The sequence below is a fragment of the Nanorana parkeri genome, unplaced genomic scaffold, assembly GCF_000935625.1.
Source record: "Nanorana parkeri isolate BGI_ZX_2015 unplaced genomic scaffold, ASM93562v1 scaffold1671, whole genome shotgun sequence".
Taxonomy (NCBI): Eukaryota; Metazoa; Chordata; class Amphibia; order Anura; family Dicroglossidae; genus Nanorana; species Nanorana parkeri.
The window spans coordinates 193,831-210,560 of record NW_017307939.1 but is presented as its reverse complement, the minus strand read 5'-3'; the positions used below and the strand labels follow the sequence as shown (position 1 = coordinate 210,560).

General features: G+C 44.3%; 1 protein-coding gene across 1 annotated transcript in view; it reads left to right on the top strand.

Moving 5' to 3' along the window:
• The window catches only part of OPN5 (opsin 5), a 79,732-nt gene that overhangs the window by 29,933 nt on the left and 33,069 nt on the right, over positions 1-16,730 (top strand). The window contains exon 2 of the mRNA XM_018571082.1: positions 7,838-7,990. Within this exon, the coding sequence (XP_018426584.1) occupies positions 7,861-7,990 (130 nt within the window). The 5' untranslated portion in view covers positions 7,838-7,860. The remainder of the gene's footprint in view (positions 1-7,837; positions 7,991-16,730) is intronic.

The following is a 16,730-nucleotide window of genomic DNA, read 5'->3' as shown; positions in this document are numbered from 1 at the left end:
GTTATGCAAAGTATAAGAACATATATGCAAATAGCGTCTTTAAAAAGTTGATATTTGCAAACGTTTTTTTTCAGAAGGGCTCCGGGCAGTACTGCAGTGACAGATCTTAAAGCAAAGTGCATATGCTGATATGTCATGCTGTCCACAGCTATCCGCTGCACACATTTCTTTACCAGTATAATTTCGCCATCGGGTTTACTTTAAAGTGCAATATAGTCATTGTAAAGGTAAAATTACATAAAAGGATAAAAAGTATGTGACATGCACACAGAAAAGCCATTCAGTTCTTAATCCAAGCATTGCTGTAGCGCACCAGCCCTTACCTGCCATTCTGATTGGAATGCAGAGGGGGTAATACTAGGATGTTCTTGCTGGTGTTGTTAAAAGCAGGGTTAATATACACCGATCAGCCATAACATTATGACCACCTACCTTATATTGAGTAGGTCCCCCTTTTGTGAGCAAAACAGCCCTGACCCATTGAGCCATATCAGCCACTAGACCTCTGAAGGTATGCTGTGGTATCTGGCACCAAGCCGTCAGTAGCAGATACTTTATGCCCTGTAAGTTGTGAAGTGGTTCCTTCATGGATTGGACTTCCATGAAGGAACCACTTCCAGCACACACCATATATTCTCTGTTGTGTTGAAATTCAGAGGCCAAGACAACACCTCAAACCCATTGTTGTGTTCCTCAAACCGTTCTTGAAACATTTTTACAGTGTGGCAGGGGGCATTATCTTGCTGAAAGAGGCCACTGCCATCAGGGAATACCATTTCCACGAAGGGGTGTACTTGGTCAGGAACAATGTTTAGGTCGGTGGTACATGTCAAAGTAACATCCACATGAATGGCAGGACCCAAGGTGTCCCAGCAGAACATTGCCCAAAGATTCATACTGCCTCCGTCTCAGTTCAGTGGTCATAATGTTGTGGCTGATCGGTGTGTATGTGTATGTGTGTATATATATATATATATATATATAATTTCATTTTTTTAAATTTCATATTGCAGCAGATCGGCAAGCATGTCCCACTAAGCTCCTGGCTTAGTCAAGACTGCCCTCAACCCCCCTTCCCTGGCCTCCCCAGGCTGCAAAAAGGCTAGGGATGCCCCTGTTGAGTAAATAGATACCAAATATGTTAAGCTTTAAAACTGCATGTGCCTGCAGCACAGAAAACAATTACGGAATGCAAAATGATCAGTAGGCGATGCTTTCAATGCCTTTTCCACTCATCAGTTTAAAGTTAACTATAAATGAGGGACCCAGAATGATCTCTCTCACTTCGGCATGCACAGCCATACCCAATATGTGTTGCACACGCATTTACATATGTGAGCACGCCCTACATGCACGTTTGCATTTGTATGTGTGTGCGCTTTTTATTTATTTGCTATTTTTATTTATTTTATTCTACAGCCGCCCCGATCACTTGTACAAAAAAGCCAGAAGTCTGAAGAACAGAATTGAAACATGTTCACGGCTGATGCTGTCATCGTTATTTAACCCCTTAAACCCTGGACGTACCAGAACATGTCAAAGGAGTTCAACGGTTTAAATCTGTTTGGGATTGGAGGGGGCAGGGGACTTGTACGGGGGCTTCCACTTTAAAAACAGAAAAATTAAAAAAATCTTTAAAAAATTAATATAGCATATATAGTTGCTGCACATGTTATTAAAAATTACATTTCCATTTCAAACTGTAGCCGGTGTAATGTTCTAAATCTGCCAAAAAATTCAATGCACTATGGTGACCTGGAGGTATAACAGTTGGTGTACGGAATGCCTCCAGAAGTGTCACTTCCTACTTCTCTGATTGATTGACTGATTTTCCCAGTCTGTACTAAGATACAAGTATCATTTTTGACATCCCTTGCAATAGGAATTTAATTTTTGGTGAGATACTCCCTAAGGGTTAATTACTTCTAAAGGGATGCCGACACTGCAACTTTCCTCATTACAACACGGAAAGTCTACCAGCTGATTATAATGAACCCAGACCCTCCCATTCAGGGATCAGACCATCACATTCTGATTAGACCATCACATTCAGGGATCAGACCCCCCATTCAGTGATTAGACCAACATATTCATGTATCAGACCCTCCCATTCAGTGATCAGACCCTCCCATTCAGGGATTCGACCCTCCCATTCAGTGATCAGAACCTCCCATTCAGGGATTAGACCATCCCATTCAGTGATTAGACCCTCCTATTCAGGAATCAGACCCTCCCATTTAGGGATCAGTGTGCAAAGGACATGCTGCAACAAACAGCTTTTTCTTCAGAACAGAAGCAGGTAGGAAACTGCAACAAAGTTTGTTAAAATCCTTATAATGTACACAGATCAGCCAGAGGGGATTTTCTCAACAATAGTGGAATTACCCTTTAATGCATATTAATCTCAATGTTCAGTATTTTCTGAGTCGCTGACCAAACTGGAAAGTCAAGAAGGCATAGGTAAGAACATATTGCTTTTTGCTAGACATGAAAACCCCCGAAAAATTTGTTGTGTTTTGAATCAATTCGGATTTTTATTTCTTTCATTTTTTGGATTCCAGATCCGAAATTCGATTTGTTATTCGGAATTCGGATTCACCCGAAGTTTCGGAACGAAGTTGATTGGCCAGAGAACAGTCATACATATTTCCGATTTAGTTTAGCTTTGAACGAAATTCGGACGGATCTGAATTTTGTTAAACAGACATTCAGATTTGTGTGCAATCAGACACGTTCATATTCGGAAATGCGGATGCACTGCAATGTCCGAATTTAATGAAATGTGTACAAACTTCCATTTGGAACGAAACAAAATGTATAAGTCTGCTTGTTGCAGATAATTGCATCAGTAGCCATTGTATTATCATGACAGTCAGGTAACTAGCGCTTTCAGAAGGAAAGGTGGTAGGGGTAGGCAACTGCAACACTCCAGCTGTGCTACAACTACAAAACCCCCAAATAAGCTGATGGCTGGCTATAGCAGAGTCATGCTTGTGGCTGTCAGAGTCTTGCAATGCCTCATGGGACTTGTAGTTCTACAATAGCTGGAATGCTGAGGTTTCCTACCCTTGATATTGAGGTTTCCTATTAGAATGATCTGCATGTCCTTTCTGTCCTTCAATGAAGAATACATTTCTCAGGATTTTTCGCTGTAAGTGATGTCATATAAATACCTTTTGTGCTGAAATAAAGCTGCTCGGGGTAGAGAATCAGAAAATACTCACATAAGAGGCAATACAATGTCTGTGTTCTGCTGTCCTTGAAGACATGCGGAACTCCTGATTATTTGAACAATTAAATGAACGGCCCAAAGGCAGGCTTTGTGAGATAATTGGCATTCTAGGCTCGCTATTCCCAGTGAGGACATGTGAATATCCCGACTGAATTAGGACATCAGAAAATAAATTGTCCAACTACTGAAAGACACAGAATCTATTGCTGAAGTATATCTGAATTCTGCAAATTCACCTTGGGGCTTCCTTCACAGACATGTTATTATTAGATAGGGCAGCACGATGGTGGAACAGGAACAGCCAATTAGGAATCTGCTAAAGCTGAGGTCCAGGCAGCTGATTATAGATATGGAATACATATGTGAAAAAAAACTGTATTACCAGCCAAAGGATTTGTAATTCTGCTCATCTGCTTCTGAGATTTGCACGGCTCTGCCACACTGCACAGCCCTATGCGTCACTTGGGGGGTGCGGCCAGCACCCAGGTGACACCATTGGAGGGGTGACATCAAAATGACTGACAGATACCTTATCCCACCGGGTGAATATCCCCCCTTTCTTGCTGGCATCCATCACCAAGATGGCTGCCGGCAGGTATCACCTAGATGAACGTGCATGCGCGATTACGTCACGGCAGCGTGTCACCCGGTACCAACTCCGTGGTACATTGGCTGTTGTGCGACAATGCACGACAATAGGAATCCCTTTATTTTCTATGAGGCCTGTTCATACCTATGCATTGTGCTGCTGTGTGACTTGGAAAGGTGCAGGTGTTCCTTTAATTGCTTCATTACAAAGAGCACTATGTACTTTTGTCAGTAAAGGTGCCCATACAACTTGCGATCATCAGACAAAACTTTTTGTCCGATGATCGAAACATCGTACGATTTTCATATGGCGGCCCCATCCTGCCCCGATCATCGCAAGGTTCAATTAGCGGTAGTTAAAATAAACACCTGGACGAATTGCGTTACTCGACCGCACTTATTTTAGTTTGCGCATGAGCAGTGTTAATCGTACGAATTTTGACGTATGGAAACGCCACAAACTTTGCGAAAATCATACGATCGATCAAAGTTTTCTAACCTGCTGGAAAGTCAAAAGTCGTACGATTGTAAAGTATTTGCGGTTGTACACTGCCCATCAACCTTATCGGACGTAAACGCAATCGCAAATGAAAATCGGCCGATAATCGTAAGGTATATGGGCACCTTAAGGGTCATAGGAAAAACTAACACATTTTACTGATAAATGCCCCTTACACACAGGCTGATCTGTGAATGGATCCCCTCCTGAACAGAACAGTACGGATCAGATGTCGACGGTGTGACTTCTGTGTACGTCCAGCTTTTCCTCCGTAGACCCTATGTTGGTCTTTGGGGGATCAGGTGTATTCAGACATGTGTCAGTTTACATCAGATTATCCCCTGACCCCGGCACAATCAGGTCCAATGAAACAGAACACTGTTCCATTTTTTTCCGGATCTGGCCAGAGTCGGGGTAACGGGTGTAAATGGACACCCGTCCATTTACTTCCAGCTACCCATAGACTGGCATTGGGCCTCCAATCGTCTCTGTCTCAAGAACCGACAGGTGGACCTGATCAGACCGCCTGTGTGAAAGGGGCCTTACATCAAACAAATACTTGAAAACTTCAAATCTGCAACATTATCTCATATCATATATTTGATCGATAGAGGACTGATTGTACTTACACTTCATGGCGAAAAGTTTGTGGACACCTGACCATCACACCTATTTAAGCATGTTGGCAATACCCTTTCAAAACCCCCTCCTTTGCTGCTAGAACAGCCTCCATTCTTTCTACAAGATGTTGAAGGGTGTCTGTGGGAATATGGGACTTTTGTCACCTCCAATACAGGAGTTCTGTGACAGGTGAGAGGGGAAGAGCACAGTTCTCCCCTCTCACTGTTTACATGGAGCAGCAGGGTTGCTCTCCCTTCTGAAGGCGGCTGCGGCGGCGAGGACGGAGCTGGAGCCGGGAGGATGCAGCATGGAGAGAGGTAAGTGCAGGGGAGGACGGACCGGCACTCTGATTACAAGTGTTCTCGCTGAGAACACTTGTAAAGAAACAAGTAATTTATCCTATTCTACATTTAGCCCTGCTTGTGCAAAGCAGGGCTAAATGTAGAAAGTAAATTACCACCCAGCGCCCGGAACTCTATGTTCCGGGTGTCGGGGGATTCAAAACTGTGCCGCCCCTCTGCTCAGTGCCGCCCGGAGGCCGGGCCTCGGTGGCCTTGCCGGGAATCCGGCCCTGCCTCCACATCTAGCTCATCAAGCCATTTCTTTATGGAGCTGGATTTTGGCAAAGGGGCACAGTCATTCTGGAACAGAAAATATCCTCCACCAAACCGTTACAAGGTTTGAATGGCACAATATTCTAAAATATCTTAGCTGTAGTATTAACAGGACCCTTCACTGGAAGCACCTGACTTCAGTCATTTAAACATTTGACTATATAGTACAGGGGTAGGCAACCCCGGCACCTCAGCTGTTGTGGATCTACAAGACCCATGATGCATTGCAAGACTGACAGCCGCAAGCATGACTCCCAGAAGCAGAGGCATGATGGGATTTGTGGTTTTAACACAGTTGGAGTGCAGAGGTTGCCTACCCCTGAAATCCAATATGATGATTTGATGGTTTAATCGTAATATAAAGGAGCTGGGCCTCCTACTGTGCTGAGCTTCTGATCTTTTTTTTTTCTGTAGTTAGATTTGTTTTAGCCAAATTGCTTCTGAAATGCTTTATTTCTGGTTGAAATGGCTTTTGGAAGTTAACAAAAGCTTGTTATGTTAGAAAAAAATAGTATGGCAAACTATTTTTAAACAGCAGCGGGTAGCATGCTGGAGGTTCGGCTCAGCCGATCCAGATGTTGGATCGGCTGAGTCGAACTCCTTCTGCACTTCCGGTCGGCCGAACATGCTGAGCATGTTCGGCCGACCCGAAGCCACGCGAAGCAAGCCGATGTACGGCTGATTTCAGCCGATATACGGCTGAAATCAGCCGTACCAGCCTGAAGTGAATAGCCGAACAGCGTTCGGCTCACTTCACTTCAGGTTGGTCTTTCACTCGGCTGCCTACGGCAGCTTAGTGAATAGACCCCATAGTATTTGAAGTTAAATAATTAACAGGTCCATCGAGTTCAACCTTTATGTGTAAGTGTGTGTGTAGTAAGTGCATGTCTGTATATGAGTCCCTGTGTTGTCTTACTTTTTAAGAGTACCTGTACCCCATTATGTTATGGTCTCTGAGGAAGGTATCTTATTGATTTTTTAATGATTCAATACTCTCTGCTGATACCACGGCCTATGGCAGAGAGTTCCAAACTTTAACCATTCTGACTGAAAGGAAGCCCTTCACACCAGACACAGTGCATTCCGACCTGATTCCGGCAGAACGCAGTGCATCGCATTGCGGCCGGCTCACTATTTTGTGGGGCAGGAGGGGGGCGTGCTGCAAGCACTATTTTGTTCGGACCAGACCAGACCGCCGGCATAATGTGCCTTGTGTTCCCTTGCGGCAGATCGCATTGCGACAGGAGGGCGTGGGTATGGTGCCATTCACTTCAATGGACCACCACGCCCGCTCCTGCCCCACAACATAGTGAGCCGGCCGCAATGCGATGCAGTGTGTTCTGACCGGGATCTGGTGAGAACGAGGCCTTAAAGTGACTAATATTTCTGTAGCCCCCATCACCTTCTGTGATGTGGCTACTAGACATTTAGTGATAGCCAGGGCTGTAGTCAGCCTGGCTGCAATTATAGTGGCAGTTATCTGGTTAATTCCTGGTGTCTGGCATTGCCTGTACCCCTCTGGGCGGAGTGTGACTCGGTCATATTGTGGGACAGCCAATGAGAGGCACTGTAGTGTATGTACTGTTCAGCAGCCAATCACTGGGTTCCTCTCAACCACTGGTGTATGGGGGATAGGATACATATACTGGAGGGATTTGCCATGTGCTCAGACTAGCCGGGACCAGCCATGGATTAGGGCTGGGTGCTGTTTAGCCTGCCCCCCAGGCTAGGCCGGAGGCCTCGGGGTGGGTATAGTTTGCTGTGAGGGAAAGGTTTCCCTGAGGCCTCCAGCATGGAGGAGGTCTGTGTTACTGTCAGAGGAAGAGACGCAGGACCAATGATGGCTCTTGAAGTTTCCTGGAACATAAGGAGTGTCTCTCCTGTTGAGGATCTGTATTCATCCTTGCTCATCTGCTACTTCCGTTGCCTTCCGCTGACTCTCAAGTGGATCTACACTGATATGCCAACCAGGTCTGGTGAGTCTGGAGCTTATGTCTGTTACACCCTGGAAGCTTAGAATCCCTATACCCTCTCTCCCCAGTGAAGATGCTCAGTAAAAGTTATTCTGCATTATACTACTGGAGTGAATCAGTTTATGGGCACTAGAAGAAGGGCGGTGGATGCTATTGGGTGGGCATCATACCCTAGACAGACTAGAGATGAACCTGGCAATCAGCGGCTCCTTCAGGGGTGAGCGCTATATTTACATCATAAACTTGATGCTACGAATGCACTTGATCTTTAAATTATTAAAGTATTTACCAACTTTGTCTTTCTCTCTAGGGATAAATGACACCAGAAACAAGATGGCAACAAATAAAAGTTTCTTTGGATACGGTGGCCTTATTCCAATGTTTGAAAGAGATGACGATCTATTTGAATCAAAACTTTCAAAAGGAGCTGATATATGTGCTGCAATATACCTGTTATGTATTGGTAAGTTAGCATGGGGTTACACAAGTTTGGGGGTTGATTGTAAAGATCTATGAAGTGTGTAGGCATGAAAGAACTCTGGGGTCAGGTAAAAAAAGAAAAGTTTGACAATTCTGAGAAACTATCTCAGAATTATAACAAAGAGAGGTGGATTTTCTAGCAGGAAAATCCACCCAGGAGTTGAGGAGTTGAGAATCTTCAAGATGGAAGTTTACTGGTTTCATTAGCACTAGAGATAAAATCAGGTTGCAAATGAACCCAGTCCGAACCTGAGCTCCTCCGATGATGAACACTATCCAAACCTGAGCTCATCTGATGATAAACCTAGTCCAAACCTGAGCTCCTCTGATGATGAACTAGGACTGAACCTGAGCTCCTCCGATAATGAACCCAATCCAAACCTGAGCTCCTCTGATGATAAACCTAGTCCAAACCTGAGCTCCTCTAATGATAAACCAGGACCGAACCTGATTTCCTCCGATGATGAACATGATGTGAACCTGAGCTCCTCCGATGATGAACCCTGTCTGTACCTGAGCTCCTCCGATGATGAACCAGGTCCAAACCTGTGCTCCTCCGATGATGAACATGATGTGAACCTGAGCTCCTTCGATGATCAACATGATGTGAACCTGAGCTCCTCCGATGATGAACCCTATCTGTACCTGAGCTCCTCCGATGATGAACCAGGTCCAAACTTGAGCTCCTCCGATGATGAACATGATGTGAACCTGAGCTTCTCCAATGATAAACCCGGTCCAAACCTGAGCTCCTCCGATGATGAACATGATGTGAACCTGAGCTCCTTCGATGATGAACATGATGTGAACCTGAGTTCCTCCGATGATGAACCCTGTCTGTACCTGAGCTCCTCCGATGATGAACCAGGTCCAAACCTGAGCTCCTCCGATGATGAACACGATCTAAACCTGAGCTTCCACAATGATGAACACGATCTGAACCTGAGCTTCTCCAATGATAAACCCGGTCCAAACATGAGCTTCTCCGATATGAAAGCAGTCTGAAGATGAGCTCCTATGATGATGAACCCAGTCCAAACTTGAGCCCCTCCAGGAAAGAACAACTTCTGTGTCATCCAGTCAGCTGTGTATGGGGTATTCCCCACCCACTGATGATATAGGGAAAATGGCGGGATGCAGTGACTTTGTTTACCTTATATGGATACATGCCTATATTTAGTAAATTACATGTTACCATAAATTATTTTACTACAAGCATCCCACCCCTATGTTTACATGCAGCTGCAGAGCAGTAATTGCAGCTGATTGGTTGGAAGTGCCATGGTCAGTGGTGTATCTAGGGCATGGCACATGTGGCACATGCGCTGTGCACCACAAGGGGGAGGATGTCTCTCCGTGGTTCAGCAAACGTTCGCCAACCCACAGAGACTGCTGACTTTTTTTTCTCTCTGGCAGGCATCCCTCTGATCTCCAGGCAACCAGTGACATTACTGGTTGCCAAGAGCTCGACAGGATGCTGACCATAGCATCCCACCCAGCTTCTGGCCACCAGTGAAGTCACTGGTGGCCAAGAGCTCGGCAGGATGCCACAGGTGCATTTTATAGTAGACACACCTCTGGCCAAGGCACTTTCTTGTTCAGAGAGCTCAGGTTCGGTCTGGGCTCAGTCCAAACTTGAGCTCATCCCTAATCTGCACATGATTGAAATTACAAAGTAAACAGTAGGATGCACCGATACCAGTTTTCCGGAATCGAGTGTGAGTACCGATATTTTGCTTTCGGTACTCGCTGTAACCGAGTTTCGGTATCGGTGCATCCCTAGTAAACAGGAATTTGCTTTTTATACAAATTGGTAATGAAAACTAAAATTATTCACATCATTTATTGTGTAACGATTCACAACTCCTTTAGTACAGTGGTCCTCAACCCCAGGCCCCGGTCTGATGCTGGACCACAGTGTTCCTCCTGCCGAGGCACAGTTGCCTTTCTGCTGTCTGCCTGGGCTACAGGACACTCACTTCCTCTACTTTTAATTCAACAGCAAACAATGTATTATGTATTATATTCTTCTTTTTGATACAAAAAAACTAATCAAAATTGGGATTTAAATATTGAATTTTCACAAGTATGGGCAGCTTAGGAGAAAGATGAAAAATCATTAAGCTAAACTCCAGCTCTTTATTGACCCTGCGTGGCCCTGAAACGTTGGCTTAATTGACATATGTGACGCATGTTAAATAAAGATACACAAGCAATTCGCATCCTGTGAGTGCTGGTGATTCCCTCCATCTGTATCTTGAGGTCTGCGTAAATCTCAGGGCTGGATGGACAAAGTTACACATTCTTTGGCAGCTTTAACACCTCCATTATTTCATCTGTGCATGGAGCTGTTTGCCAGGAGTTTACCTTTAAAGGGTTATTAAACCCTCACGATTTTGTGCATATATCTATGGCTAGCAAGCAGTAAATATATGAAAAAACTTAAAAAAAAACAAAAAACCTTTTGAAACGGGTTTAAACTTACCTGTGTCTTCGCCGCGTGCTCCCGTCTGGACGTCTGAAGAGCCTCTGGCGGCCGCAAAGGATCTTGGGGCGGGCACATGTGCACTTTAGATGTTCAGCCGGGAGACGAGGAGAGACACAACCGCACAGACACCGTGGGACATCAGAGAAGAGGAGGACAGAGGAGTCAGCGCTGGATCGGAGACCCGCACCCAATGCTGGAGGGACAGCTGAAAACTACTGGAAAGAAGAAAATGATCGAATAAAGAGGCATGATTCCCTACAGCAGGATTGGGAAGGGGAGAAAAAAATCTGACTTTAAAGGAGAACTATGAGGCGAGTGAAAATCACTCAGCCTCCTAGTTCTAGCCGACCTGTGACAATTAGATAGGCAGAGCCAGCTGTCAATCCCTCAACTGGGTGGATCGCGGCAGTAATGTCGGGATCTGTCCCAGCTCCGGCGTCTGTAGCCCGCTATATACTGAGCTTTGGGTGACGGGAGGACACTAGTTTGTGTCTTCCCGTTACCCTTAGGAGAACTATGGGGAAAAGCCCTGCCCCGATAGTTCTCCTTTAATGTCACTTTAACTTTTACAACAGCTACCAAAAACTGAAATGTGATCTTGGCGTGGATGGACCCGTGACTAGATTTCGGTGTGTTTTCTGGCCTTTGATTAGGCTTCTTCATGCTCTAGCTGTGACAATTTTCAGACGTAATTGCCATGATGAAAGGCACTTAGATTCCGACCTGGACTTCAGGCTTGATCTCAGCAGGACATGGCTGATATTTTTGGCAGTCGATGGTCAGCATAGAACAATACGATAATGAACATTTAAGGTTAAACTGTTTCTTGTGTGATTAGATAAGAGATTATTCATGGGGTATTTTTAGTGATTAAATGAATAAAGTCTGGATGAGAGATAACAGGTTTCATTGCTTGCCAAGAGGAACACAGGGAAGATTTTGGGCTGTGCTTTTTTTTCACTTTTTATTGATTTTTCAAAAATAAACAATACAAAATACAGAGAATCTTTGTCTAGATATCCCCTGGGCTAGGTTCACACTTTGGCGACACCTCACGATTCCACGCGGGTTGCCGCATGGCCAGGAGTCGCCAAGGTGTGAACCGATCGCGCTGTGGGTGCCATTATTTTCTAATGGTACTCCAGTCGCGCCGGGCGGATCGTTCAGTTTCCCACCGCGATTCCACGGTGGGAAAAAAACAGCCGCGTGTCATGTATCGCAAAAAGAAGGTACTTGGCAATCGCTGCCTGCATTGAACAGGACCGCGCGCCCCGGGTGTCGTGCGGTGTAGTGCAGGTATGAACCATCTATACATTTCAATCCTCAAATCCCCTCCTCTGAAGGGACCCTCTCTCTTCTCTCCTTCCATCTAACATCCCCCCAACAAAAAATACCTTATATTTCTATATTATTATCATTCTCCTCTCCCTAAAACCTCCCCTCTCTCCCCATCCTGAACCCAATGGCTTTGATTTCTTTTTCTATCAATTCCCTTCTAAAATTGTATCCAGGTCTACTGGCATAAATTCAAGGTAACCAAACCTTCTTAAATTTAAAGATTGTATCTTCCAGTATCGCTGTCATTATCTCCTTAATCAAATACTAGGACATTTTGTTCTTAACCTGTTGAACTGAGGGGATACCCGCCTTCCATGTCCTAGCCAATGTTTGTTTAGCAGCTGTAAAAATATATGTTATTAGTCTAAATTGGTCCCTCGTGCATCCTTCTGGCTTCAAATTTAACAATGCTTGGGGTGTGCTTTTAAACTACCTGTCCAGACTTAGGTCATCCAACATGATAAACATTTTACATGCTGTGCTGAAAAACTGATATTATTTTATACTAAAGTAGAACTATGGCATCTGTACTAATAGTTTTTCGTATAGTCGCCTTGCACAGTCCCACATATACCTGTGAACTGAAGCTAGTGAAGTCCCCCTACTGCAGCGTCCTGTTATGGGGTGTCAACGATGCTGCACTGCTCCAGAATTCAAAGCAGAGTTGCCACTCTCATGTAGGCTTTATCTGTTTGCACTAAAGTGGAAAGAAGAAATGTTGCAGAGTGCATGGCTATCAGCATTGTCACTGCCTGGAGCTTGTCAATCAACACCTGGCCACACCCAGTCTTGTCAACGGCTTTCTGGATTGGCAGCATTGCTTCTACTGCAGAAACCCTCCCACCATAAGCTGCAGTGGCTCCGGGGAGGTTGGGGTGGGGGCACGTGAGACACAAATGAAGGAAGATTTGGCTCAGTCAGGTAAGGAGATTTTGTTTACTTTGTGACATAAGTGCATTTGGTATTCAGTAGCACTTTAACAAGCAGTGAATGCACATGTTTTCTCAGTCCTGTATTTTCTCAAGGACTATTAGACCTACAAAGCAGATCTGTTTCTACTACTACATAAGCAATTAAAAAATGCATAAAAAATTTAATTTAAAGGAAAAGCAAATTAAATCTTAACCCTTGCAGTGGGGCTACCTCCGAACTACAGGAGTTAAGTGCTTGTTTTGTCTAGGAAGCTAAAATAACAAATAAACCACGACCCCGGCTTGCTCTTAGACTGGTCCCTTCAGTGTCTTTGACCATCTCCTGTTGAATGCCTGCAATCTCTGACCATCCCCTGCAGCATGCCCATAATCTTTGACCATCTCCTGTTAAATGTCTGAAATCTCTCTCCATCCCCTGCAGCATGTCCATAACTTTTGCCCATCTCTTGTTGAATGTCTGCAATCTCTGACCAACCCCTGCAGCATGTCCATAATCTTTGACCATCTCCTGTAGTATGTCCTTAGTCTCTGGCCATCTCCTGTTGAAAGTCTGCAGTCTCTGACAGTTTTTCTTAGCACTGCATTCACTGAATATTATGTGTCGGCCTTTGGCGATGTCAGGGGCTGCACATGAGGCCCCCACATCGAGAAAGTTGACCACCTCCATTCTACAGCATAGGGGCCATTTAAATTAAAGAACAAAATGTAATATATTGCAGCTTTCCAGTCCTTAGATGTGATGGCTGCATTCATTTTCATTTTTCAGGCTAGGTAATTTTTTTGCAACTACAGTAAAACACTTGGTTGGTTGATCTCACCCAGGGATGGCCAAACTCCGGCCCTCCAGCTGTGGTGAAACTACAAATCCCATCAAGCATCTCTCTCCGGGAGTCATGTCTGTGGCTGTGAGAATCTTGCAAAGCCCCATGAGATTCATAGTTCCACCACAGCTGGAGGGCTGCAGTTTGGCCATTACCTGATTTCTCATCAGTCCTTGTAAAAATAAGTATTTATTTCCAATGTTCCTCAGCTCCATCTAGTGGCCATAATGTATTATTACAACAAACTGCATTCAAACTGGAAAAAAAGGTATATTAGGAACTTTTTTGCCATTATTTTTACAAAAAACAAATTTCACAGATATTTGCAGGGCGAAGGTCCCTGTGAATTGTTTATAAATAGACCCTGAAGTGTGTCAGTAGTAGGAACACCATGTAAAAATCAAGTATGAAAAATAGAAACTAATGCAGCCACCACATCTATGGACTGGTAAGCAGCTATATTTTGCTTTTTTGTTTTTGGGTTAGGATGCATTTTAAAGTTATTACTTTAAAAAAAGAAGCCACTGGCAGGTATAAGTTGTATAAAGTATAAACAGCTAATGGCTTTCATTGCCTCCTCTACCCCCAACTGCTGAAAGAACAAAGCTCTGACTTCAATAGATTCCCACTGGCCTATCTGCAACAGTAATATGTTGTCATTTTTTTAATATCCCTTTTAACAGCAAAAAACGTTTTTCAAACTAGCACTAAAGAAATATAACTGTACATTGCGAGATAAGATTTTTAGTAACGCTTTTCCTGTATGCTGGGTATAATTCTCAGTATATGTTATTATGTCTGCATGGACGTTGCCTGGTACGGCTTGGGAAGTGGTTCTTGGCATCTCTTCATATTCAGTAAGTGCACTGGAACAACTTCTTCTTTTTACTTTAGGCTTTTACAAATTTCCTTTTTGAGCCACGTCCAATCAATTTAGACACAGTGCCTGCCCCCTCCTTATCACCCTATAAACTGTCCCCCCACGGTGACATCTCTGGTGCATGAGTGTGTATGTGTGTCGGGAAAGGATGATGGTGGTGGTGGTAGAGGCGGGGAATGCTTTTTTCCTTCTCTGTGCAGAGGGAGAATATAATAAGTCAGTCACCAGGTCTAGCTGTGCGGAAGAGTAGTGACCGTCTTGTGATTTCCCTTAAAGGCAGAAAATCCAAACAAATGGCAAACAGAGGCTCTCTTTGTCCAACTCTTAACTGTGTTTGCAAAAACTTTTAACATATTTCCCTAATTAATGCTTCATTTACATTATAGATGCATACGTATGACATTTGTTGTTGGGTGCCGTTTATTTTAAGGAACCAGTAAACAGTTAAAAGAAAAGACAAAAACATGAAATAACTACGAATACTCTATTAATCCTCAAATATCAGTTCTGGATGGAAGAATCCTTCCCTCTGTCTGCAATAGGAATAGGAAGTCAATTAATATGCATTGTGTAGAGCGGAGGAAAATGATAAATTCATGATTTGTTCTATGCCCTGTTTATTTTGAGCAATACTATGCTCTCACTGTTCCCGATTGACCATTTTAAACTGACCTAATCTAACCCAGTTGAGAGAAAAAAACAGGTTGGTCTTTATTATAATGAATACAAAACTCTCAGCATCCCAATTCTGCGGTTGGATTCTTGCGGTTAAGATCTCCCAGGTCTCGGCTGAATGGTGTGTCTTTACCTGCGGTCACTCCTGTTCAAAAATAGCCGCACTCCAAGGATCTTCAAGTACATTGTAGGAGAAACCCCCTCACACGCTTCACCAACATGGCTGGTATGTGTTACGGTAAGCTCAGAGTAAGTGTCAGGGTTTACCGTTCTCCTCTGAGAATTCCAGCCAGGCTTTCCAGAAGATCCGCTACTAATGGATCTCACAGAGTCCAAGCCAGTATGGCTAGTACTAGTAAAAGATTCCAGACCAGAACTTCCAGTGTACCCTGAGGCTAGGCATGTCGTCTCTGACTATGAGGGGTATTTAAGCACTAGCTCTGCAAGGAGCTGGTGCTGTGTCTTTGTGCCAGCTTCCTGTTTGTCTAAAGAGCTTATACTTCTGCTGACCTGGACTGGCTGACCCTTCTTCACTTTCTGCCTGCCCTGATCTTCTGCATGGACCCGAATTTGCTCATGTCTCCTGTGTTTATCCTCTGATTAATCGTTGCTGACCTGGGACCGTCTGACCACCCTCTGCTAGCCGCCTGCCTTGAATTCTGGCTGGATCTGACTACAGTCTCCTCATTGGAGCCTTCCTGTTCTCATCCATCCCTTGGCGGGGCAACCCTGGCAATCGCGACCTGCTACCAGCAAGCAGCCAAGCCCACCTCCACCATCATGAGCTCTGGTGAACACCGGCTGTTAGTTAGACTCCGCCCCTCAGGGAAGCCTGCCAGGGGGTGTCACCCTAACAGTATGATTATGCCTTGTTGGTGAAACGCATGAGAGGGTTTCTCTTACAGTAGGGAGCATAATGTGGTGTATATCGGTTTGTGGATTACAATAACGCTTGGATATGTAATGGACGTTACATGGAGTGCGGCTGTTTTTTAACTGGAGTGGTCTTTCTTACAGTTCTATTTGCCTCCCTGTAGTAAAACTATGTTCTAGGGAAACGGGATTGAGAGTAAGAGCTAACCAGGCCATATGTGCTAGTAGACGTTGACCTCTATTAGTGGCCTCTACTTGTAAGAGCTCGTTCACACTACGGGGTGTATTTATAAAAACTGCATGTTTCTTCTTTCTTTGTGAATGGGGCAAAACAGATGGGTTTTTTTTCTATTCAGGTCGAGTGTAATATCTGGAAAATACCTCATTATGGCCACTAGATGGAGCTGAGGGTAATTGGAAATAATTATTTACTTTCTGCGGTCCTCGGCTCCATCTAGCGGCTATAATGGGATATTTTCTTAATTCACTGTAATCGTATGAATTAATTACATTTAACCTTCAGAAAGCACAGATTGTAATTGTAGTTTCCCAGAGCGAATGGCTCTGCAAATTTTATAAATACACCCCTATGTCTTGTGTTAATATGTGTTCTATTACATAATCCATTATTTTTGGTGCCAAAGCACCACAACACAGACAGAAAAGGAGACGGACCTTTTTTTGCAGTGTGCTGAAGTGCAGTACAACGGGGGGGG